This window comes from Eretmochelys imbricata, chromosome 1 (genome assembly GCF_965152235.1).
Source record: "Eretmochelys imbricata isolate rEreImb1 chromosome 1, rEreImb1.hap1, whole genome shotgun sequence".
Taxonomy (NCBI): Eukaryota; Metazoa; Chordata; order Testudines; family Cheloniidae; genus Eretmochelys; species Eretmochelys imbricata.
The window spans coordinates 239,111,123-239,135,605 of NC_135572.1; the positions used below are offsets into that span (position 1 = coordinate 239,111,123).

At 41.0% G+C, this 24,483-nt stretch overlaps 1 protein-coding gene across 1 annotated transcript in view; it reads right to left on the reverse strand.

Annotated features, from left to right (window-relative positions):
* The window catches only part of SSPN (sarcospan), a 28,981-nt gene extending 11,848 nt beyond the window's left edge, over window positions 1–17,133 (reverse strand). The window contains exon 1 of the mRNA XM_077807455.1: window positions 16,819–17,133. Within this exon, the coding sequence (XP_077663581.1) occupies window positions 16,819–17,133 (315 nt within the window). The remainder of the gene's footprint in view (window positions 1–16,818) is intronic.
* Between the last annotated feature and the right edge of the window lie 7,350 nt (window positions 17,134–24,483).

Genomic DNA, 24,483 nt, shown 5'->3' on the forward strand with positions numbered 1-24,483 from the left:
CACAAATGATGGGGGGAGGGGCAAGCTCACTGGTGAGCAAGAAGTGGGACAGCCAGAGCCCCTTGGATGATTATTACATTAGGTCTGTATGACTGCAGCATGGATGGTATACAAGCCCAGGACCTTAAAAGGGATCAAGTCTGAGAGTGGACAGAAGGAATTGTTATAGACCCTGTCTAGATTATGGGGAGAAAGGTACGTGTGTTTTTTGGGGGGATTTAAAACACGATAGCCAACATGAGTTAATGTGCACATTTTTAAGCACCACTGGGCACCATGGTGTTTAATGCCTTTGAGAACATGTTGGCTGGATGTGGTTAACTCTGGTGAGTTATAGGAGACCAGTTAAAGTGTGTGTGTGTGTGTGTGTGTGTGTGTGTGTGCGCGTTTTTAAAAGGTGTTAAATCCTGCCTCACCTAGGTACTGAGCAGTATTTTGTACATGCCTTACTAGTAGCACCCTGGATTATGAAAAATGGATGAATGTTAAAAATCTGAGGGCCCATTCCTCCTCCCCACACTAAAATCAATGGGGAAACCTGCATTGACTATAATGGGAACCCAGTTGGGTTCTAAGGTTCTTGTTTCTCTTTCATCCTATGTGTGTTTTGGAAGGAATTCTCTCTGCTTTCTCAGTGAAACTAGGCTGGTAGGTTTTGTTTCCTCTGGACCAGATCCTCAGCTCATGTAAATTGGCATCGCTCCAGGGAAGTCAATGGAACTCCCTTGGCCTGCACCAGCTGTGGAGCCGGACTTCTGTTAGTAGTTTCACAACCTGGTTTTCCCACACACTATCACAATGCTATTGTATTTGGGTTCCCAACATTGCAGGGGGCCATCTGAACTGAGGAAAAAAATACAAATCCAAGAATTTGTAAAATGATATTGAATAAAAACATTCCTGTTTATGCTTTAATGGGAAAACAAATACTACCAACTGTTCTTCCATCAGTTTCCCTTTAGGAGGACAGTATCTCTGAATACACAGCAGTGTCCCTCCAAAACCTGTGTGAAATAACAGATTTACCCATAAAGTTGTCTTTCATGTCATTTCTGTAAGATATGGTTAAGTAGTATTGCCTGAGAACATTTCTAAAGAAAGCATCAGTGTTATTTACTCCTTTCCATGTCATGTGTATTTATGTTCTGGTCCTATGATTTGCACACTGTCTCCAATTTATTTGTTTTCTTTTTATTGCTGACAGCAATCATTGACAGGGTTGTCAGGGGGAACCCCCTCCCCCCCATACACACACTTTCTTGGCACAATGGTCCTGATTTGCGCTCACTTATGAGAGAGTGTAAATTTGGCACAGCTCAGTACAAGCCAATAGGATCACATCAGTTTGAAACTAGTGCAACTGAGAGCAGAACCAGGCTCTGGTTCTATTTAACATGATATCTAATGATAAGTTAGGATTCTTTTACAGTAAAAAAAGTCCTAAAGAAATAGAAGCTCATCCAAATCCCATTAGGTCAGTGGCAAAACACCTACTGACTTGAACAGCAGCAGGATCTGGCCCATCTTCAGAAATCTTTCAATATGAAGAAGTATCATTCAAAAGAATTTCCATCCTGCATACACTTTGTAGGATTCCTCTGGGATTTAAATAATATACTAAAAGATAATTGGAGAGCACAGTTAATGGGCATTTATAAAGGATTACATCAAGTCAGGATTCAGGCAAGGTTTGAACAGGATATTTTAGAAGGCTTAATTGTGTTTTTTGTTTTTGTTAACCAAAGATCTGAAGAAGAGGGAGCTGGCAAGCAGCTGATGTTGACTGGTAAATAGAATAACTCCTGCCCAAATCTTAGATTTTTGGGGATTACAACAAATATCTAGTTTACATTTAAGTTTTTTGAAAAGGTAGACTCTCTCTTTGAAGCAAACTTGAGTACAGAACAGTCAGAGAGAACAGTTTACATGTTTCTCTGTGTGTTATTAAAAGATCAGTTTTGAATTATGCCCATGAAGTGCAATAGAACAAACATCTTTTGGTAAATATTCTTAAAGACTCCCTCAGTGACTATGTTCTAGCATGTGTGTGTTATGGATGCTGCCAATGTTGATTATAAAATAGCATAAAGGAAATGTGACATTCTGAGGTTCAATAGCCATTGCAATATCCTAGCATGAAACAGACTTACCAGGCCTTATTGACTAAATATATAATGTAAGATGCACTAGCCTTAACACTGGGTTATCAATCAATATGCATTTGTCACACAAACAAAACAGATTCCATAAGAGTTATAGAATAGTATTTAGGAGTTTATAAGAGCTGATCTTACTAGCTGACTAACTAGGAATAAGCATTTCAACCCTGTGCAAATTTCAATCTGAGTTTATTTCAAGTTCCTGTTTCATAATTTTCCATATAAGCTAATACACCCCTCTTTGAACAGATAGTTGCATGAAAAGAATCCACAGGAGCTTAAATTTCAAAAAGTCCTGCCTAGAAAAATACCTGGATGTGATACAGATGTACTTACAAAACTTACAGGTTTAATTTTGGCTACTACATCCTCTACCACTGAAAACACAATTCACTAGAGCTGGTTGAAAAATTAAAAAAAAAGTTTGTGGAAAATGTCAACGTTCTTTCCATCTAGCAGGTTTCTAAATGGATCCATTTTAGTTGTTTTTAATCAGTTTTTAAACAAAACCACTATCAAAATGGTTGAAATTGTCTGTTTTCTGAAAACAGGGATAGATCCTGTTGCCGTTGAAGTTATTAACTTGTTGATTTCAGTGGGAACAGAACGAGGCCCTATACTGGTACCTAAATACAATTACTTATGACTAGACTTGCAATGATTCCTTTCCAGGATAGCCCATAGCTTGTAAGACCTTTGGGACAGAAACTGTCTTTTCATTGTGCCTAGCACTGGAGAACTTGTCCCTGATTGGGAACTCAAGACAATACCACAAAAGAAATATTTAGTGATGATAATACTATGGTGACTGACAAACTACAAATACCCATTTTACATATGCAGAGTAGATTCTAGCAACGTATGCAAGATGCCACTCTTTACATAGCTTAGTCATCTAAAAAGTGGAACGAAAGCAGTGAAAAAAGTCTTTCCTCCAATCTGCTGCAGCAAAAAAGCCAGCAACACCAACTTCATTTCTCACTGCCAAAATAAGGTCACATGCTGAACATCCACACCTGTCTTCAAAGGACAAAGGTTGATTGTTTTCCAAAAAGCATAGCCAGACTGGCAGCAGCAGAAGCACAAAAACATCCTCCTGCTCTACATGACTAATTGTCCTCCCTCAAACCTATTACACTCCTTGAACTAACTATGGCAACGAAGGGTGAGAAAAATATGGTCTCCAAAAGCATAATAATAAATACACACAATCCACTCATTCAGTAGGGGCCAAATCCAGAGGATTTTATTTTGATCAAATTCCCATGGAACTCACTAGTGTTTTTCTTAAGTAAGGCCCACCGGATATGCCCTCCCTATCCAATCACCCTTTATTTTAAGTTGCTTGTAACTTTCTCATACTTTAATCACACAAGGTCTCAACACAAAGATGGAGGATAGATAGCAGAATACAGTCTGGTAATGATTAAGATGTTGATGTAATGTATATATTATATATATAATTGGGTGAAGTATTAGTTATTGTCACACTCTGATATATGAACATGGTTTGCCTTATTCCTACAGCTGTCCAAACCATGGATTGTTCTAATCTGCTCTTTTTTCTGCCTAATGCATTATGAGGATTTGTTGTTGCTGCAATTTCAGCCAAAGTGTGGCCCTAAAAATAGGTAGGCCTCTCAGTCAAATGATGTATATTTGCCTTCCAAGAATTTCCTACAGATTTTGGAAAACATATGGTGCTGAGTTGGGAGAGGCAGGAGAGCTGAAAATGTCTGAAAAGAGATGAAAATCTGGTGTAAATGAGCATCTTGGGCCCTAACTCAAGACCTATCTGGAAACACTTATGCAGGTGACTAATTTTACTCATCTGCTCTATTATATGGTCTAGTTAGCAGGAATTTTAGAAAATAATCCTTGTAATCAAAAGAGTAAACAGTGAAAAGCAACACATTTGTAACCTGTGGAACCCAATGACACATGATAACACTGAGGCCAAGAGGATTACACATTTTTATGGATAATGAGAATACTCAGAGTTATATTAAATAGAATGCACCTTTTTAAAGAGAAATATAAACCCTCATGCTACAGGAATAAGCCAACCACTAATAGATGAAGTTAGGAAGAAACTTTCCTTATGAGCAAGTTATTCCATAATCACCCTCTACACGTCACCTCTCACTATCTTAGATAGAAAAGGAGTACTTGTGGCACCTTAGAGACTAACAAATTTATTTGAGCATAAGCTTTCGTTAGTCTCTAAGGTGCCACAAATACTCCTTTTCTTTTGTGAATACAGACTAACACGGCTGCTACTCTGAAACCTCTCTTAGATAGGGCATCTTTCTTTGAAGCATCTGTTACTTGCCACCATCAGAGAGGGGATACTTACCTTCATGTCATGGCAGTCTTGGATGTTGTTTGATTTAAGAACACTTTCACTGCAGATTTGACAAAATGCAAAGAAGGTACCAATATGAGATTTCTAAAGATGGCTACAGCACTTAACCCAAGGTTTAAGAACCTGAAGTGCCTTCCAAAATCTCAGAGGGACGAGATGTGGAACATGTTTCATTTCCAGGTTCCAGCTGGACCAGGAGTGCCAAAACACAGTGGTCACCACTAAGTCACTGTTTACTCAGTTACCCCACACAAGTACTGAGCAGAGAGATACTCAAAACCAATTCAAATTTTATGACAAAAATTTTGTTACATTTTAATTTTTAAAACAGGATAGTGTTTTCACAAAAAATTCCCACTGTTTCTTTCCCTCCCGGCTCTAGTATTGACACATGGCAGCAATTTCCAATTTACCATACAAGCAGATGCTGTGGTTACTCAGATACCAGTGCATGGTAAGTGCTGGTAAGTACTGTCAGGCCATCACTGTGCTATGAGAAATACAGCACTTAAGAATGGCCATACTGGGTCAAACCAGAGGTCCATCAAGCCCAGTATCCTGTCCTCTGACAGTGGCCAAGGGCAGGTGCCCCAAAGGGAATGAACAGACAGGTTATCATCAAGTGATCCATGCCCTGTCATCCAATCCCAGCTTCTGGCAAACAGAGGCTAGGGACACCAATCCTGCCCATCCTGGCTAATAGCCATTGATGGACCAATCTAGCTCCCTTTTGAACTCCGTTATAGTATTGGCCTTCACAACACCCTCTGGCAAGCAGTTCCAGAGGTTGACAGTGTGTTGTGTGAAAAAATACTTTCTTGTGTTTGTTTTAAACCTGCTACCTATTAATTTCATTTGGTGGCCCCTTATTCTTGTATTATGAAAAGGAGTAAAACACACTTCCTTATTTACTTTCTCTATACCACTCATGATTTTATAGACCTCTATCATATCCCCCCTTTAGTTGCCTCTTTTCCAAGCTGAAAAGTCCCAGTCTTACTAATCTCTCCTCATACGGAAGCCATTCTATACCCCTAATAATTTTTGTTGCCCTTTTCTGAACCTTTTCCAATTCCAATATATCTTTTTTGAGATGGGGCACCCACATCTGCACACAGTATTCAAGGTGTGGGTGTACCATGGATTTAGAGGGGCAATATGATATTTTCTGTCTTATCTATCCCTTTCTTGATGATTCCCAACATTCTGTTCGCTTTTTTGACTGCCGCTGCACACTGAGTGGATGATTTCAGAGAACTATCCACGATGACTCCAAGATCTTTTTCTTGAGTGGTAACAGCTAATTTAGACCCCATCATTGGAAAACATAATCCTAACCATACATATACAATGTGCATTACTTTGCATTTATCAACATTAAATTTCATCTGCCATTTTGTTGCCCAGTCACCCAGTTTTGTAAGATCTTTTTGTAGCTCTTTGCAGTCTGCCTGGGACTTACAAAACTACAAGATAGTTATCATCTGCAAATTTTGCCACCTCACTATTTACCCCTTTTTCCAGATCATTTATGAATATGTTAAATAGGACTGGGTCCAGTACAGATCCCTGGGGGACACCACTATTTACCTCTCCATTCTGAGAACTGACCATTTATTCCTACCCTTTGTTTCCTATCTTTTAACCAGTTACCAATCCATAAGAGGACCTTCCCTCTTATCCCATGACTGCTTATTTTGCTTAAGAGCCTTTGGTGAGGGACCTTGTCAAAGGCTTTCTGAAAATCTACACTATATCCACTGGATCTACCTTGTCCACATGCTTGTTGACCCCCTCAAAGAATTCTAGTAGATTGGTGAGGCATGATTTCCCTTTACAAAAACCATGTTGACTATTTCCCAACAAATTATGTTCATCTGTGTGTCTGACAATTTTGTTCTTCACGATAGTTTCAACCAATTTTCCTGATTCTGAAGTGAGGCTTACTGGCCTGTAGTTGCCAAGGTCACCTCTGGACCCCTTTTTAAAAATTGGTGTCACATTAGCTATCCTCCAGCCATTTGGTACAGAAGCTGATTTAAATGATAGGTTACAGATGACAGTTACTAGTCCTACAATTTCACATTTGAGTTCCTTCGAACTCTTGGGTGAATACCATCAGGTCCTGTAGACTTATTACTGTTTCGTTTATCAATTTTGTTCCAAAACCTCCTCTAAAGACACTTCAGTTTGGGACAGTTCCTCAGATCTCTCACCCAAAAAGAATGGCTCAGGTTTGGGAATCTCCCTCAGATTCTCAACAGTGAAGACCACTGCAAAGAATTCATTTAGTTTCTCCACAATGGCCTAAACGTCTTTGAGTGCTCCTTTAGCATCTTGATCGTCCAGTGGCCCTGCTGGTTGTCTAGACGGCTTCCTGCTTCTGATATATTTAAAAAAAAATTTGCTATTACTTTTGGAGTCTTTGGCTAGATGTTCTTCAAATTCTTTTTTGGTCTTTCTAATTATATTTTTACACTTCATTTCCAGAGTTTATGCTCTTTTCCTCATTAGGATTTATCTTCCACTTTTTAAAGGATGCCTTTTTGCCTCTCACTGCTTCTTTTACTTTGTTTAACCACAGTGGCTCTTTTTTGGTTCTTTTACTAGGTTTTTTTAAATTGGGGTATACGTTTAAGTTGAGCTTCTATTATGGTGTCTTTAAAAAGTTTCCATACAGCTTGCAGGGATTTTACTTTTGGCACTGTACCTTTTAATTTCTGTTTCACTGACCTCCTCATTTCTGTGTAGTTTCCCTTTCTGAAATTAAATGCCACAGTGTTGGGCCGCTGTGGAGTTTTTCCCACCACAGGGATGTTAAATGTAATTATATTGTCACTATTACCAAGCAGTCCAGCTATATTCACCTCTTGGACCTGATCCTGTGCTCCACTTAGGACAAAATCAAGAATTGCCTCCCCTCTTGTGGGTTCCAGGACTAGCTGCTCCAAGAAGCAGTCATTTAAAGAAATGTCAAGAAACTATCTCAGCATCCCTTCCTGAGGTGATTTGTACCCAATCAATATGGGGATAGTTTAAATCCCCCATTATTGAGTTTTTTATTTTAATAGCCTCTCTAATCTCCCTGAGCATTTCAGAGTCACTAGCACCATCCTGGTCAGGTGGTCTGTAATATAGCCTACTGCTATATTCTTATTTTTCTAGTATGGAATTACTATCCATAGAGATTCTACAGTACAATTTAGTTCATTTAAGATTTTTACTTCATTTGATTCTATGCTTTCTTTCACATATAGTGCCACTGCCCCACCAGCATGACCTGTTCTGTCCTTCCGATATATTTTGTACTCTGGTATTACTGTGTCCCATTGATTATCCTCATTCCACCAGGTTTCTGTGATGCCTATTATATCAACATCCTCATTTAATACTAGGCACTCTAGTTTACTCATCTTATTATTTAGACTTCTAGCATTGGTATATAAGCATTTTAAAAACTTGCCATTTTTTGGCTGTCCCCTATTGCCTGATGTAATTGAATGGGACTTTTTTCATTTTCTCATCAGATCCTCCCTGTATTTTATCATTTTCCATCCTCTCCTCCTTATTAGGACATAGGGAATCTCCATTTATAGATCCTCCCCTGAGGCAGTGGTTCTCAAAGCCAGTCCGCCGCTTGTTCAGGGAAAGCCCCTGGAGGGCCAGACCGGTTTGTTTACCTGCCACGTCCACAGGTTCGGCCGATCGCAGCTCCCACTGGCCGCGGTTCGCTGCTCCAGCGGCGCGGGCCAAGGGACATGCTGGCCACCCTTCCCGCAGCCCCCATTGGCCTGGGGCACCGAACTGCGACCAGTGGGAGCTGCGATTGACCAAACCTGTGGACGGGACAGGTAAACAAATCTGTCCGGCCCACCACGGGCTTTCCTTGAACAAGCGGCGGACTGGCTTTGAGAACCACGGCCCTAAAGGCCGTCCGAACCACATGCTCCTCCACACCTGTTGGCTTTCCCCCAGCCCTTAGTTTATTTAGTGGTGGTTCCAGACCAGACTATAAGCAAGTACTAGAAAACCCAAAAGCTCCTCTTTCACAAAATGTACCCCATTTTGCACAGCCCAGAGGTTCAGGTGGTTTGAAGAAGGTTAAATTAAACAGCCAAATTTCTGGGTATTTATCTGAAGCAACCCCGCCCCCCAACTCCAATTTTTGATGTTCATCATGACCAATTAAAGATGGCCTGTATTAAAAAAAAATAGATGCCTATATGGCTATGATTTCCATTAGCTACCTTGACTGTGCCAGTTTTAACTGTCACCTTTTACGAAAGATTGAAAGTAGTTTCTCTAATAACTCGTGAAAGTTAAAAACCCAGCCAGGTTGTATAGTAGGTAAAGCCTGACTGAAAGCCACATCCATAACTGCTGCTAGGTGTCCATAGCAACAACCAACCCATCCCCCAAAACCAGCATGGGTCCAGAGCTGACTAGAAAGTATCTCTCTTCTCTCACACTTTGAGAAGTGAAGAAGTTTCCGTGGATTTAAATGGCCAAACCCATCATCCCCCAGATCAGTATAGAAGAAGATCAAATATTTCCTGCTCAAGCTGCTCATACTTCTCATAGAAAAGATAATAATTGAGGACAAAGTTGAGGCCTGAAATTTGGAAGGCCCATCACTGAGAAGCCAATGCATATGACTCATGCATAGCAATGAGGAGGATCCTGTGTTTTGGCCTGGAAAAATCAAGGCAGGAGGGGAGGACTATAGTTTGTTCATATGAATTTGTATTGTCTTTTTATACTGGTGAGACTGTGTACAGATAACGATCCTTCTGTAGGAGCTGTTAAGGATGTAATATGATTTAGATATAAATAGCTTAAATAAAGGGAGTGGTGAACATTATTCACTTTATCTGATCAGTTTAAGTTACAGTACGCCCTGTCCAGTCTATACTAGTACAATTAACACCACCTGTCTAGCTAGCCTCAGCCAATCAATATGACAATTTTAAGGCCATTTTGTAATTTACATTGCTTTATAGCATAGTAAAGTCCTTTTCACTGGCACACTCCAGTACAATAATATTTTATACTTTTATGACCCCTTTTGCCCAAAGATCTTAAAGCACTTTACCAACAATTAAGCAACAAAACACCCCTGTGCATTCAATATGTATCATTATACCAATTTTGAAGCTCGAGGGTCTGTTCCTCATCTCCTTTGTAAAGAAATTTTGCACTACACCAAAAGCACAAGTTGACCATAGAGCTGCACGGCATTCACTGGGAACTATGGGTGCTGGAGTGGTGTAGTGACCTTACAAAGGGTCAAGGAACAGGTGCTGCTTTATGTCCACCTCTACGTCCTCCAGCTCAAAGGTGAGTCATGTTCCTCTCAGGAATACCTGAGGATTGAGCTTTGAGAATCTGAAGACACAGAAAAATTAAGGGTTTGTGGCCTGATTTCCAGAGGTGCAAAGCACCTAAATTCCTATTGAAACCAGCAGGTGCTCAGCCCCTTTGCAAATCAGGACACCCATTTAGATGCTTAAATATTGATTTAGGCAGCTAAGTTTGGCAATGAATGGCCAATGAAAGCATCAGCACAGAGCCAGGAATAAAACCCCAAGTTCAAAGTCAGAGTCACCTGCTTTAACCACTGGAAATATGTCAATTAAACATCTCAATTATGAGAGTCTTATTGGGATATGCAGTGCTGAGAGATATTTTTTAAAAGCCTTTTCATAAATGGGACTAGGGGCCAGCTCCTCAGCCAACCCAATAATTGGCTGGAATGACTTGCATGGCCTTCTGATTCTTCTCCCTAAGGTGCCTTCTCTCTCTCTCTCTTTACTGAAAATCCTACCTCAAAAGCAGTTACCTTCAGGAACTATTCTTCACTTGTTCCCCCTCGCGCCCCCCCCCCAAAAAAAATCTTTCTACACCCTCCTTTACTGAACTGTTTGCCACATGCTTTATTGTGTCTTTATTGGTTTGGTCTCTCCTGTGAACTGCCTGAGGCAAAAAGCATGTCTCATTCTACTGAAGGTTTTACAAAGTGCCATATACATTTCTGGCACTACATAAATGAGGATTGATAACATTCATAGAACGTTGCATTTAAAACTCTGTCTAGCTTTTGCACCATAAAAACCTGTATCAGTCTTGCTCCACTAGCTCTCAACCTAAAGCCAATAGCACTCAGAGGATGGAAGCCAGACCCTCCACAGGCTGCTGTGAACAGGAATCAGTAAGCCAATGGCCACCATATTGCTAAACATGAGGGAGATTCTGGGAAAGAGGTAGAGTTCTGTGATGATGTGGGGGTGGGAGGAAATGTCCTGGTGTGGAACAAGACCATGGAAAAGGTTGAGAACGACTGGTCTAGGTAGTTTAAGGTCAAAGGTCCACCATCTTGAAGGAGAAAAAAAAAGAATGTGGGAGAAAGGGCAGTACCTTAAGAGTGTTGTCAATGGTAAGTATTTTCAACCAACAAGAGTGCATTTGTCAGCGGAGCAAAGAAAGAAGTTAAAGATAAGGGAGGGGAGGAGATGAAAGAGAATAAAGAGGCAAGGGCAGGAGGCTATGGGTTTGAGAGGCTGAAAATGAATAGGCCTCACTTTCACAGAATAGGGTGGAGGAGAGGGTGGACTTGGAGGTCCGAGATGGGAAGGAAAGGAAGGAATTTATGCCTAAGAGCCAGTCTTTAAGAAGTGCTCAGCTCTCACGCAGGGGCCAAAATAAGTCGCCAGGTTTTCAGTAGAGATCAACTCATTGTGTTCTGAGCTCTTAAAATATTTCCTATTAAGTATCACAATGGGAGCTGTAGGACACTGGGGGCTTTTTAAAAATCTGATCCTTATGCGGGGGGGGAATCTCTCGCCAACTGAAAGTGCTGAGCACTTTAAAAATGGTTGTGAGTAAGAGGAGCAGGTTTTATGCTTTAAATGCAGATCCCACGTACTGTTTCTTGTGTGTCCTGAAGAGGGGTTTTATTTTTTTGTGAATTCCACAGTTTTCTCTCTCTTCTAGAGCCTCTGGAGATGGGCACGGCCAGCTGATACGAGGGTTTGAGAACTAATGAGACTACAGTTCCTTTGAGATCTGCTGCACATGAGAAAGTGTGCCTGGGAATCTCAACAGCCCTGACCCTTCTCCAGTTTTCCCCTGGCATAACTCCATTTACTCCAGTGGATTCAGTCCTGATTCACACCAGCGTGAATGAGAGGAGACTTGATTCCAAGAGCCTGAACAAGCTAGAAACAAAAAACAATGGTAATGACTATTCTCCTGTGTCCAAACAGATTAACCGGAACTATAAACAAAAGCCAGATCAGGTTTTTCAGACCAGAAGCTGAAAAGAGCAGTTCTATTTTCTTTTATGGACCACGGTAAAGTAGATCTTAATATTTAACCATAACACAATAAAATGTAAAAACAGATTCATCTAGACCTATAGTCTGGGAGGAACTTAGGTATCTGGGATTTTCAAGACTCCTAAGAAACCCAAATAATTAAAAAAAAATAGAGAATTAAAATGGGGGCACCTCAAAACCTGTTGGGCAGCTCTGATAAGCACCCTTGACTTAAGATAGTCCCCATGAAGTTTAGAGAAATAGCTGAACGTCTCAGGGGAACAGGCTTGCTTGTGAGATTTCTGACAGTCCTACTTCCAGTTATGGTGGAAATACTGTGAGAATAGACTTTCATGGAGAAATTCACTATTTGTGCTTCTAGTACGGACTGGGATCTGGGTGTGGAAAGGCCACAAGGAAATGAAAATGAACAAGAAGAATACATAATGCTTCTGTAGGGCTTTTTCATCAAAGCAAAAAGATGGATGGATAATCATTATTATTCCCATTTTACAGAGGAGAAAATAGAGAAGTTAAGGCCCAGGACTCACAGGTATTTAGATGCCTAATTCCCATTGATTTCAATAGGAGTTAGGGGCCTACATACATTTGAGGATCTGGTCCTAAAGTGACTTGCCTAAAGTAACATAGCACATCAGGACAGAACCTAGCAAATGATTCAGCATTCCTAGCTCAGCGCCACATCTCTTCGAAAGCCCTGCTTCCAATGGCAGGGCATTTATCTGAATATTTTCAAAATTGCATAAAAAGGGGTTCAGCTTGAGTTAAAGCCAAGCTCTGGACAGAGGTTTCAGTCATCTCCTGTTTTAGCTTAATTGATTTACCTGGCTCTAGTGATACAACAGGTACATTCTGCTTTTAAAGGGAATAGGTCATTGAGACTGAAGCAGGAGACTGGTAACTCCGCTTTTGCTCTCTGGGCACAGAGCCCAATAGTGCCTAGAACTACATTAAGCTCAGTGGTTTCTGCCCATGAACCTTTCCTTTGGTTTCTAAATAGCAACCCTTGTATTTCAAATGAAACTCAGCTGAAATTGCTAAGTTTCACCTGGTTTCATGTTGAAATAGTTTTAGTGTGATGTGGCTAAGTGTATCAATTCCCTCTCTAGCAGCTAGTCCACACAGAAGATAAGAGCCTACTACTGCTACTAATCCATGGTGTTACTGGTTTTGCTCAGGGGTAGAAGCCTGTGCTTTCAGAGCTATGGATCCCAGATTCTGTCCACACTGATTGCCTATAGTGTGGTGGTGGTGAGGTGACACAGTAGCCACAGAACCAAAAAGCAGCCCAAGTTTATTCAACAGATTTGTGGAGTCTTATCACAACAAACTGAGGCTAAGTTTTGAATTTGTAATGAAACCTGAATCCACACTAGTTTTGCCTGGTTTGGTTTTCACTGGGAACATTGTGTTCTAGTTGCTTCACTAGACAAGTTCCCTTTCATTCATGCTAATAGACTAAAGCACTTTGTCACACTGTTCCTAACTGAAAATACCTTTACCACTAATAAAGCAAAAAATCAGTCAGGATCTATTTAACACATTAGCAGTTTTCCTTCATTTTTCTATCATATTTCAACAACAGCTAGGGGGTCAAATTCATTCCTGCTGTAATTCTGATGGAGTTACACTCGGGGTGAATTTAGCCCACTGTCTTTAACTTCATTAAAAAGGTCTTGATAATATATTTTACAGTTCTTAAACAGCTGGTGAATCTGAACAATAATCAAATACTTTGAAAAGAGCACTTGAGTGGGATGATACTAAAACAAGCATATATTGATATTTTACACCACCTCTTTCCGTTCTGCTGTGCTGCCAAGAAAGGCAATGTTGCTCATTTCTGCGTTAATAAATGAGTTCCAGAAAGATGCACTTTCTGCTACAGAATAGGAGCATATTTGTTTTATGAGCAAGACACACTCCATCCCATGCCCATATGCGTGATCTCCAATCTCTACACTGGCCTAATACCAGCCCAAAAGACTGTGAGCAGTATATCTGCACGCAGGGTGTTCTAACACAATAGATCTCCTCCATGGAGCACCTCATCTCCAAATTCTCTAATGCATAGTTTCCAGAATATTCTGTCCTACAGATCACCGGCAAAGGCCCTGGGAGCTACACTGACAAACTTTGCTCTGGCTCACAGGTGCTCAACCTTTCCCAGCCAGCGTCCCAACAAATAGCTGGCATATCCATCATAGTGCAACCATATATAAACAAATAATGGCACAAGATCTCATGAACCAATATCTCGTAATCCTTTGCATCAGCTCCTCCAGCACTCCTGACATCACTTGAGCTCCACTTAAACATCGTCTCTCCTGGCTGCTGGGAGTTACAGATCCAACTTCTCAATCTCACCTCTCTCTTCCAGTGCCATTCCCCACCTCCTCCACCTGAGCCTGGCTGCTGAGAATGGAAAACAACATGCTTCTCTTTCCTCCCCTACATTTGGTGTGTGTGTTTTCTCAGTAGCTCTCAGACACTTGTCTCTCCACTTCTCACTCTCCCTGAAACACATATATCAGGAAGAACATTCTCATGGTCACCACACCATTCAACTCCAAGACCAGGCAGCGTGAGCAGAAACCCAATCAGTGGCATGTGTAATTGTGCTGGTAAGGAATGTCCCTACACCAAAACCTGCTGGTAACCCAACATGGTGGAGCAACCCACAGACTGAGAGCTGCAAGTCTAGCCAACACATTATTATTTAATACTCTAGCTAGATTCTTAAATTGGCACCCATTACTTTTGTATCTTTAGGTCTTCTATATAGGTGTAAAGGTGAAATGATTGTAAAGCTCAAAGCAAAAAGATCCTAAGAATTATGTAGCCAGAATCTTGTGTTCCCAGTGTCTGTGGGAGCTCTGCCATCACAGAGGTCATGCAGGTTGATGTGTGCAAAACCCAGGAGTTTTAGTTCAGACTTGAGTTTTGCTTTGAAATTTTAGGCTAACTCAAAGTGTAAATGTACCAATTTTTGCCTGGCTTCAGGTGGAAGCCATGCAAAACAACTGAGTTTTGCATTACTTATACCCAGCCCACACCCATCCAAATGTCAGTCCAAATTCCTGCAAACAGTTCATAAATCATGGCAAATATTACCTGAGTTATGGGTTGGTCACAAAACCTCAATGACCATTGGCCTGGCTGGGGACTCCCTCTGGAAGGGTAGCACAGCTTTATGTGCCAATTCTCAGGTCTACCCCCCTTTTTTTTTATGTTGGCTGCATACAGGCAAATCAAGGAGCATGCTCAGCAGCTGTAAACTTGCATGCCCTCACTGACTTCAATGGAGCAATGCCAATTTACTCCCACTGGAGACCTAGTCCTGAATCTTTGGGCTGTTTATCTGTCCTTCTAATGAAGAGGTTATTCAAAATTTGGGAGATCCATAGTGTGGATCTGAGAAGAGAATCTGACCATCAGTGTTTGCAGAAACTTTAGGACACGTTAACTTAAAAAAACGAAGTGGAAATGTTGCATGCCCTAGTTTATTGTTCCCCTTCCACCCTCACCTTGTAATGGAGCAAGTCCTATTGGAAATTTCTCTTCTGTAAGTGAGGGCAGAATTTCACCATGCAAGACATAACTGAACTTTTAGATCTATATTTTGGAAGAAGAGAGAGAAAGGGGAAAGGGCTAATTAAAACGAGCCATTGTCTGTTTAGAAACTCAGGTCCTGATCATTCCAACTTTTTCAGAATTGGGCCTTTGACTTTTAAGTCTCAGAGATAATTTGATAAGGATTGCTAACACAAAGATGTAATTGTTATGTGCAGCAGCTGGATTAATACAATTAACCATAACAATTCAGGTCAAATAATCCTCAAACTAATAAGGATTTATGTTTATGTGGTACACTATACACTGGTCTACTGCATCAAGAATCTTTTCTTTGTTAAAGTGCCTAAACATGTATTTACTTGGTGGGAGATTGTATGTTCTATTGGTTGAATAATGCTCAGAATTAGTACAAACACGTAAGAATACATCTACTTGAAATATGGTCCTTTGGGGAAAAATAACAGGCATAGAAAACATGTATAATACACTCCCCAACACAGGAATGTTACCATAGCCACATGTACTGTCTCTCTAAAAATGATTAAATAAAACAAGGCCAAATCCTGAGTGCCCCAAACTCCTAGTGACTTCTACAGGAGTGGCCTGTGCTCAGGATTTGGGCTATATTTCTTAGCTGATTGCATGTATGTGCATGATCATAATAGACTTACCAGGGACCCCACCCTTTACTCCTGCCACTGTGTTTTTTATGCCATTACTGCATTAGACAAGGCTAGCCTGTCACTCACAACTTCAAATTTCCTCGTTTTAGCTGGCTTGTGTCACACCCTTCAGACTTTACAGACTTACTTGTTTTGCATTTCATAGTAACCCTTTAGTCCCAAGAGCCACAGGTTGTGTGTTCTATGGCAAAGGATTTGGGATATGGCAGGGGGGAACGAAAGGGTTTAAGTTACAGTCTTTTTTTAACTCATCACAGTGTGGAAGCTAAAAGAACAGCCAGTTCTTTTCTGACACTATTATAAACACATTGAATTAGAGGTTTATAATTATACTTTCACCCTCTTAAACCTGACTGCTTTTTGGGGGGGATAACAACATAAGTAGTAAACATTTTTTTCAGTATTACTAACCATCATTTAATAGCAAACAGGTAAATAGGTAACATAATATACCTCTGGTGCACAGCAACCCTGTATTTTATTCAAGGTATTGGGTGTTTTGGGGAAGAATATGAAGGATTATATTATACTGCAAGTTTCCTCGGGAAAGTAAATTAGACACATAATTGCAGGAATATTTATAGTTAGTTTAGCTCATATATGGTGTAGGACATGCAGTTGGTTAGTCTTAAGTGTAGCATCATGCAGATTGCATTAATGTTGGCAAATGCACTTTATGTAGAAACAGACTTTATGCTTACAATTATCCCAGCCCAATATGGAGTGTCTCTGACTAGTAAAGAAGAGCTGATGCCTGCCATAATGAAGCCCAGCACTGTTATAGAGATGCCTAACACCAGCTGCAACAAAGCAACGAGCAGCGGGAAACGGCAGCAACAACAAGTGTGGGATTCCTCCTCCTGGCCCGTTTTGGGATCCCCCTTGGCTTTCTTCTTCATTGCTGGCTCCTGCTGCTTGGCTGGATCGGTGCTCTTCTCCCCTTCAGGTGCCTTCCCTGCCTGGTTCTGGTTATTAAGGGATGCGTTGTTCTGAGGTTTCTTCTCCTCTTTTCTCATGTTGATGAACTTTTTTTTTCTGGCTGATGGGCGTGTTGAGGGGTTGTTTTTGTGTGTGTGTGTGCCCCCGAAGCTTCGCTTTGTGCTGGCTGAGTTGTTCCTGGTATTTGAATCAAGGAGGGTGAACAAATATGGAAAACATTTGGAGCAGATTGTCAGAGCTTCTAAATGCCACATATAGCCCGGAGAAGAGGGGGAATCAAGGGGGGTAGTGAACTCCCAACATGCAGAAGCAGATTGCCTGTGCTGGGGCTGGCTGTGCACACGAGAACTGTGCATATGTAATCAGAATCACCGCTTGTGTGAACTTAATTAATATGCAGGAAACCATTGTCTAGGTAGGGGCTGCCTGAGCACATGGGGGATTGATTTGATTTGTGCGTATGAAATTAACAGGCACCAGTTGATCACCACACTGCACTGTGTTATTAGCACGCAGAAGCTAATAGAATAAATTAGTGGGGTGCTGTGCACACCGTGTGCAAGTGCGTGATTTTTGCATGCAAAAGTCTACTGCCTGTGCGTCTGAGTGTGTGTGCAGAGGTGGGGAGACTGTATCTAAAAAGAGTGTGTCAGTGACATGAAGAAAATTCAAAGCCAGTTTCCTGGATTTCAAGCAATCCAGAATTTGCCATAACTTTAAAAGGCAAGGGGAGGTACCGAATATTTAACAAATAGGAACACTAGGGACTCATCTTAAAAAACGTGTACTCCTTTGGCATGCATTATGGAAAGTAACAAGCACTGGTGACTATGTGCAGGTACCGATGAAGCATAAAGTATTTGTTGGTACCTTAACATTTACTAGGGCCACGCTTCATCATTAATCAATCAAGGAAGAAGCATTGTATCACCCCATCACACTTTCTTATTTATGCTTATGGGTAGGATATACACAGAAGTGTACAGGTGAATGGTATTTTACACACACACACACACACACACACGGTCCTGCAATGGAATCTGTGCAGGTGGGCCCCTTGCAGAGCCTCACTGGGGGCTCCATTTGGACATGGGAGTCCGCTCATCCACAGAGATTTCATAGCAGGATCGGGGCATGTAACATTAAAGGGATGCTTGAGGATCTTGTATGTAAACACAGGAGTAAAGAGAGCTAGGTAATGAGCATTCTATTAAAAAACACAATCTATGTTTTTACCACTGAGAACAGAGTGCAATATTTCTCATATGGAAAGAAATCATACATCCATTTAAATGATGCATAAATGCTCAAAAAAAAAAAGATACCAAACTGATATTAGAAGTATCAAACTATAAGGTCCTGATCCATAAAGCAAGCCTTTAAATAGGAATTCAACTAACTTTGGGGGAATTACTCAAGTGCTTAACATTAAGCATGTGCTTAAATACCTCACTAGACTGAGGCCTAAGTATGTAAAGAATGACATATTGGCCAGAATTCAGCCATCACTTGCATCCTGTGAAACCTGGCCCCGTGCCCGCAAAGCACTTAAGTGTGAAGCCGAGCAGTACTTGTGAAACCAGCAAACACAAGGGACCACATTCTGCTTCCAGTACACTGGTGAAAAGCCATTTAAATCACTGGCATAACTGATCAGAATTTGGGCCCAGCATTTAGAGAAGAGAATGTTTTCTTAGAATGAATGATAAGAACAAATGGAGAATTTAGAGGAAGGGAGTCATCAGAAAGTGTGTGTGCGTGGGGGTGGGGGTAGGGGGGAACTCACACAACCATCTTGGAAGGATACAAAGTCATGCTGGAGAGAATAACCAAAATGTTGAAGTACCCAAAGAGGATCTTACACATGCTGAGGGTGCATCAAGGAAGTCTTTCCCTTGAAATATTAGCAATATTTTCTGGGAAACTACACTATTTCCATCTCTTTATGGCATTTAACAACAATGAACTATGTCTGCTGTATTAATAAATTATGATGTCACCTTGTTTTATGGGTTAAGCAATATCCTCTTCAGATATTTATACTATAGGTGTACAAAAGAAAACTAGTCATGAAGTGATTTCAGACACTGTACATGCACATAACTCACAAGTGACATCAGTTCTTGTTACCTAAATGAAGGACTAGGAAATACTCTTAAAACAATAATAGTGAAAGACAAAATGAAAGAAAAAATTGGGAAAGATATCCTCAAATATTTGTCATCTATCAAACTGAGCTTTTATATCTTCTTAGTGACAATATTTTATAATAAGCATGGCCTATTCCTTTTTAAAAAAATCATGAAAATACTTTTCACTTATATCATGTTTTTCACCTGACACCTCAAAGTACTTTACAAAAGAGCGTAACTATATTTATGCCATTTTATTGATGGGAAAACTAAGGCACAGAGGGTTTAAGTAGCTTTCACAGGGTCAGACCTAGAGTCAGGGCAGAGCTGGGAATAGACTTTGGTTTCTTGATTCCCAGTTTCCGTCCAAGCTAGCGGGGGGGGGGGGGGGGGGGAAGGCGGTGAGAGAATCAGTATACAGTTAAATAATTTATTAAATTGAATTTAACAGACCACTAATCTATAAACACAAGGAAATATTCTTTTGGAGTTTTCTGAGTTGCAGTTCCTCAACTGTGAGCAATCTGTGCTTGGAGAAGGATTCGAGGTGGTGGGCAAAAGTGAAATAAAGCCACCTTTGCATGGTGAACTTGAGGGAGTAAGTTAGAACAGCTCAGAACTGCTCATATTTATGTTGGTTGGTAATGCACGTAAGGGTTTTTTCCAGAGTTAAGCATGGTCAGAGATGACAGAGTTGGCTAAACCAGGAATCCCCAGTTGTTAGGGCAACATTAAGTTCTCTTTGAATTGTTGTGTGTTGCAAAAGGAGTGTGTTGGAGGTGGAGTATGTGGATATATTTATAATTTATTTACATATATTTTCCCCTTCCCCTCCAACTCAGATCTGAAGTGAGGTTTCTTTTTCAAAGAAAATGTCAGTAAGATTTTTAGCACCTGGATTCTGGTCAAATAGCTGATTAAAGAGAATATTCCACTAAAGGGGCCAAACTCCACCCTGCTTTATTCATGCAGACAGTGCTATTGATTTCAATGGGTAATTCATCTGAGGATTTGCATGACTGACTGTAATGGCTGCTTGCTTGTCTACTGAATGAAGAATCTCTCTCTCTCCCTCTCTCATTTTTAAATAGGTGCCTAAATATATATATTTACCCAATAAGTATCTTAAAAATCTGGCTGTGCTCTCCCGGCTTCAGACGGTACTTCAACAATGCAGATCGTGCAAAGAGAATTTTGGTGTGGATTTTCAAAGGGGCTTATGGGAGCTAGGACCGTTCCCTTCTCCCACGGAAAGTCAGTTGGGCACCTAACACCATTTGTCCCCTTTGAAAATTCCAGTCTTAGGGCCTATTTCTGTACCCCATATGAAGGGAGAACTCAGTGGGACATTTTGTTTGTGTGAGGACTGTAAGGTCAGGACACGTGATTGTGACACATGAACGAAATAGGCTATAAAGCTCACCTTGTCACAAGCAGTTTGTTTTGCAGTAAGTACTAATGTAACACTATTTTTCTTAGGAAACGAAACAAAATAGTTCCCTTCTCAGCCAATCACTTCAGACTGTAAGGGTATGTCTACATGGCACCGACTCTCAGAACCCAGGTCAGCTGACTCGGACTCACAGGGCTTGGGCTGCAGGGACATAAAATTGCAATGTAGACGTTTGGGCGTGGGCTGGAGCCCGGGCTCTGAGACCCTCCCGCTTCATGGGGTCTCAGGGCCCAGGCTCCAGCCCAAGCCCAAAGATCTATACTGCAATTTTATAGCCCCACAGCCTGAGCTTTATGAGCCCGTCAGCTGACCCAGGCCTGTCACAGCTGCGTAGCGGGTCTTTTATTGCTGTGTAGACACACCCTTAGATTAGGGTATGTCTAAACTGCACACTAAGCCTAGGCTCTGACTTGGGTTTGAGCCCTAGCCCCACTTCTGTCCACACAGAAGTCGGTTTGACTCAGATCAGCGAGCACTCAGGTCCTGGGTCCTCGGATGCTGTTAGGAGGGTGGCTCAGAGCCCAAGTTCCACTGAGACTCGGGTCCAAGCCCTGAAATTTAGCAGTGTTGACGTAGGTCAAGCCACAGACCTGAGTCAGAAGGACTGCGCAGTGCAGTATGGACACATTAGCAAGGCCTGAGTCCAGAAGCTGTAAACCCAGGTTTACAATGCAGCGTGGATGCTCAAGTGTGGGCTTGGAAACACCAAGTCCAATAAACCCAGGTCACACAGATCCGGGTTTACAATCCAGCATAGATATACCCTAATTTACCTCTCGGTCAGACACTACATTCTGTCCTGATACAGACACTTCTCTCATCTCTATGAGCCTGATTCTAATCCCCCTATTCATGCTGGATAGCACTTCACCCAGAAGTAGTCCTGTGAGCTTCTGTGGGTCTATCTGTGGAGTAACATACTCTTGTTGAATAGTGAGGGAAGCAGAATCTGGCCTAATGTGGGAATTATTTAGACACATTCCACTTTGCAGTCCCTAGGTTATATGACAAATGTAACAGTCAGAAAACAGCTGACCTGCTTTCATTGGAAGAGTTTTGGAACTCCTATGGCTATTAATCAGCTGTTAAATAAAGCTAGTAGATTATCTTGTAATTTAAAAATATACTATATATGGCATATTTAGATAGTCACTAGAACTGTAGCAGTACACCAAGATGTATTTTGTAAACTTTACTTTGTAATAAAACCCTTGAGTGGGAAAGTATATCTAGTAGGGGATTTTTTAAAAAAGAGAGTTAGACAACGGCTACAAGATGAGGAAACAACAAGGCCCTTTTTACTGTTGCAGACTCACCACTTCTGACCCAGTCCTGCATTTCTTGCACACTTGAAAATATTGAGTTCAACTGGGGCATTGGGCCCAAGCTTGGCCCTTCATTATTATAAACACTACCATATTTGTTAATTGTACTTGATATTGTGCATCTAGTGGAAAATCAATTGTAGAAAAAATCAGAGCGTTGCATGAGCATGTTAGAAATTAATATTGTTATTTTTAGAAATTAGAAGATTTAATAACATGAAACTTTCTAGATTAATTGTAATATATCTTCTGTATGTCACTTGGATTTTCTCAACAACAGAAGAACAACAGTTCCTGATTATGCCCAAAGATCCTGATTCAGGAAAGCACTTGAGCAGAGACTTAACTTTAAGTGTACACTAAGCACATTGTTTCATTAAGCATGTGCTTAAGTGCCCTTCCAAATAAGATGTTTTTGTGAATCGAGGCCACAGATGCATGTTACCATTTATCTCAGGGCATGGAACTCTAATTTTGGTGTACTTTACTGTGGTGTCCCACAGCTTTTTCATATCCAGACATTGTCTAATGTAAAACATTGTGCATCTTTTATTCTTTACTATGCCAAAAGAAAGCATGAAGCCAACAACCATGACAAAGTCAAAATGACCCCCATTTTGCAACGTATGACTTATTTTTCTCTTGTCCAGAACATAAGTGTCAAAAGGTTACAGCTAGGCTTGCATTGCTATGACACAGTCATTCCTATTTCTCCTCCGAATTACAAGGACAAAGATATATATATATATATATAATTCCAGAAATCACTGACTTTTTCTCCACTACACTATATTTTGCTGGAAAGAAATTCACTCACTGATCTCATATGTTAATAAAGAAAGATATTTACACAGATATTTTTAAAAACAATTCTCCAGTAGAGCCAAATTGGTCTCAGAGTTGCAGTCTGGAAATTCCACATAACAACTAAGGGCTGGATTGAGACACTTGACTTGCAGCCCTGAGGATGGCATGGTGTGTGTAGCTGTGCCGCCCCAGGAGTAATTCCAGAAAGGAATTGTGACTCAGAGGCCACCCCTCTGAGTCACAGTTCTCCCATAGCTCCTTTGTACTGTGCAAATTGTGGGTGGGGGAGAGAACTATGCGGCATCTGGCAATGGGCTAGCCCAGCATACTCTTCCCTTCATACCCGGCAAGCTCTACTCTGGCTCACCCACAAGCCATGGCTCCGCCTATTCCCCACTCCCACCCTTTCCTTCTGTTTGCACATGCAGTGGGAGAAGCAGTCCTGCTGAGCCTGAGCCAGGCAAGCCACGTGCAGCTGCCCAAGGAAATGGTGGAATTTATACCCTCATACTTCCCTACATGGTAGGTCAGGGCAATCTCTTCTATATGGGGACTTGATTGTTTTACAAATACTGTAAGCTTCCAGTAATGTTACTTGGTATGAATCAATTATAACTATTTCCACTCTGTGCATGAAAGGGTAGAGATAGAAGAGACCTATTAGATAAATTAGTCCAGTTCTCTGAGACACCAGGAGCATTCCTCACATGAAAAATGGAGAGAGAGAGAGAGAGAGAGAGAAAGAAAGATCAGTACACGTATTTGCCCAAAAAACCAAAGATTTAACTCAGACTTCTGAAGACTGTTGTCCATTGATGAATGATAATCAATAGTAATTGATAATAACTACCTCTCAAAAGTGTCTGAGGAACAGTTAACTATAAAACAATAATATTAAAGATGGGTCAGAACTACAAAGTTTGAATTTAGTTAGGGATGTTTCAAAAGTTTCGGGTTGTCTGGAAATGAGATTTTGGTTCAGATATACCATCCCCTTCACTCCACTGGGACAATTCTACTTTTTTTTTTTTGGTTGGTTGTTTTTGAATGCATCATATTCCCTTTTGGGATAACTCAGAATATGGCTCAGCTGTGCAGTGTTGTATATGGGACAGGATACTGGATGTGAAAAGTTGTGGAAAATGTTTTATATACAGGACACCACAATCAGAGTTGTATGCCCAGATGATATTTGCCTAAAGAGTGTCTCATTTCAGCTAATATTTTCATACAATATTTATTCCATTGAGCCAAGTTCAGAGGGAGGTCTACAAATGTAAAGAAAGTCAGAGGTGATGTAGTGTAGACAGCTGCAGTGTAGACAGCACCTCTTCACATCACTATTGTGACAGGGTCGGGCCACATGGCTATAGGAGAGTAATAGAAGGCAGATATATTAGCCCCAGGTTAAGTAGGTCCCTTTTCCCTGCGTAAGGTAACAGGGAAGGTTCCAGAACAATCAGGAACTTTCTGGAAACAATTAAGGCAGACAGGCTGATTAGAACACCTGCAGCCAATCAAGAAGCTGCTAGAATCAATTAAGGTAGGCTAATCAGGGCACCTGGATTTAAAAAGGAGCTCGCTTCAGTTTGTGGTGCATGTGCAAGGAGCGAGGAGCAAGAGGCACAAGAAGCTGAGAGTGAGAAGGCATACTACTGGAAGACTGAGAAGTACAAGCATTATCAAGACATCAGGAGGAAGGTCCTGTGG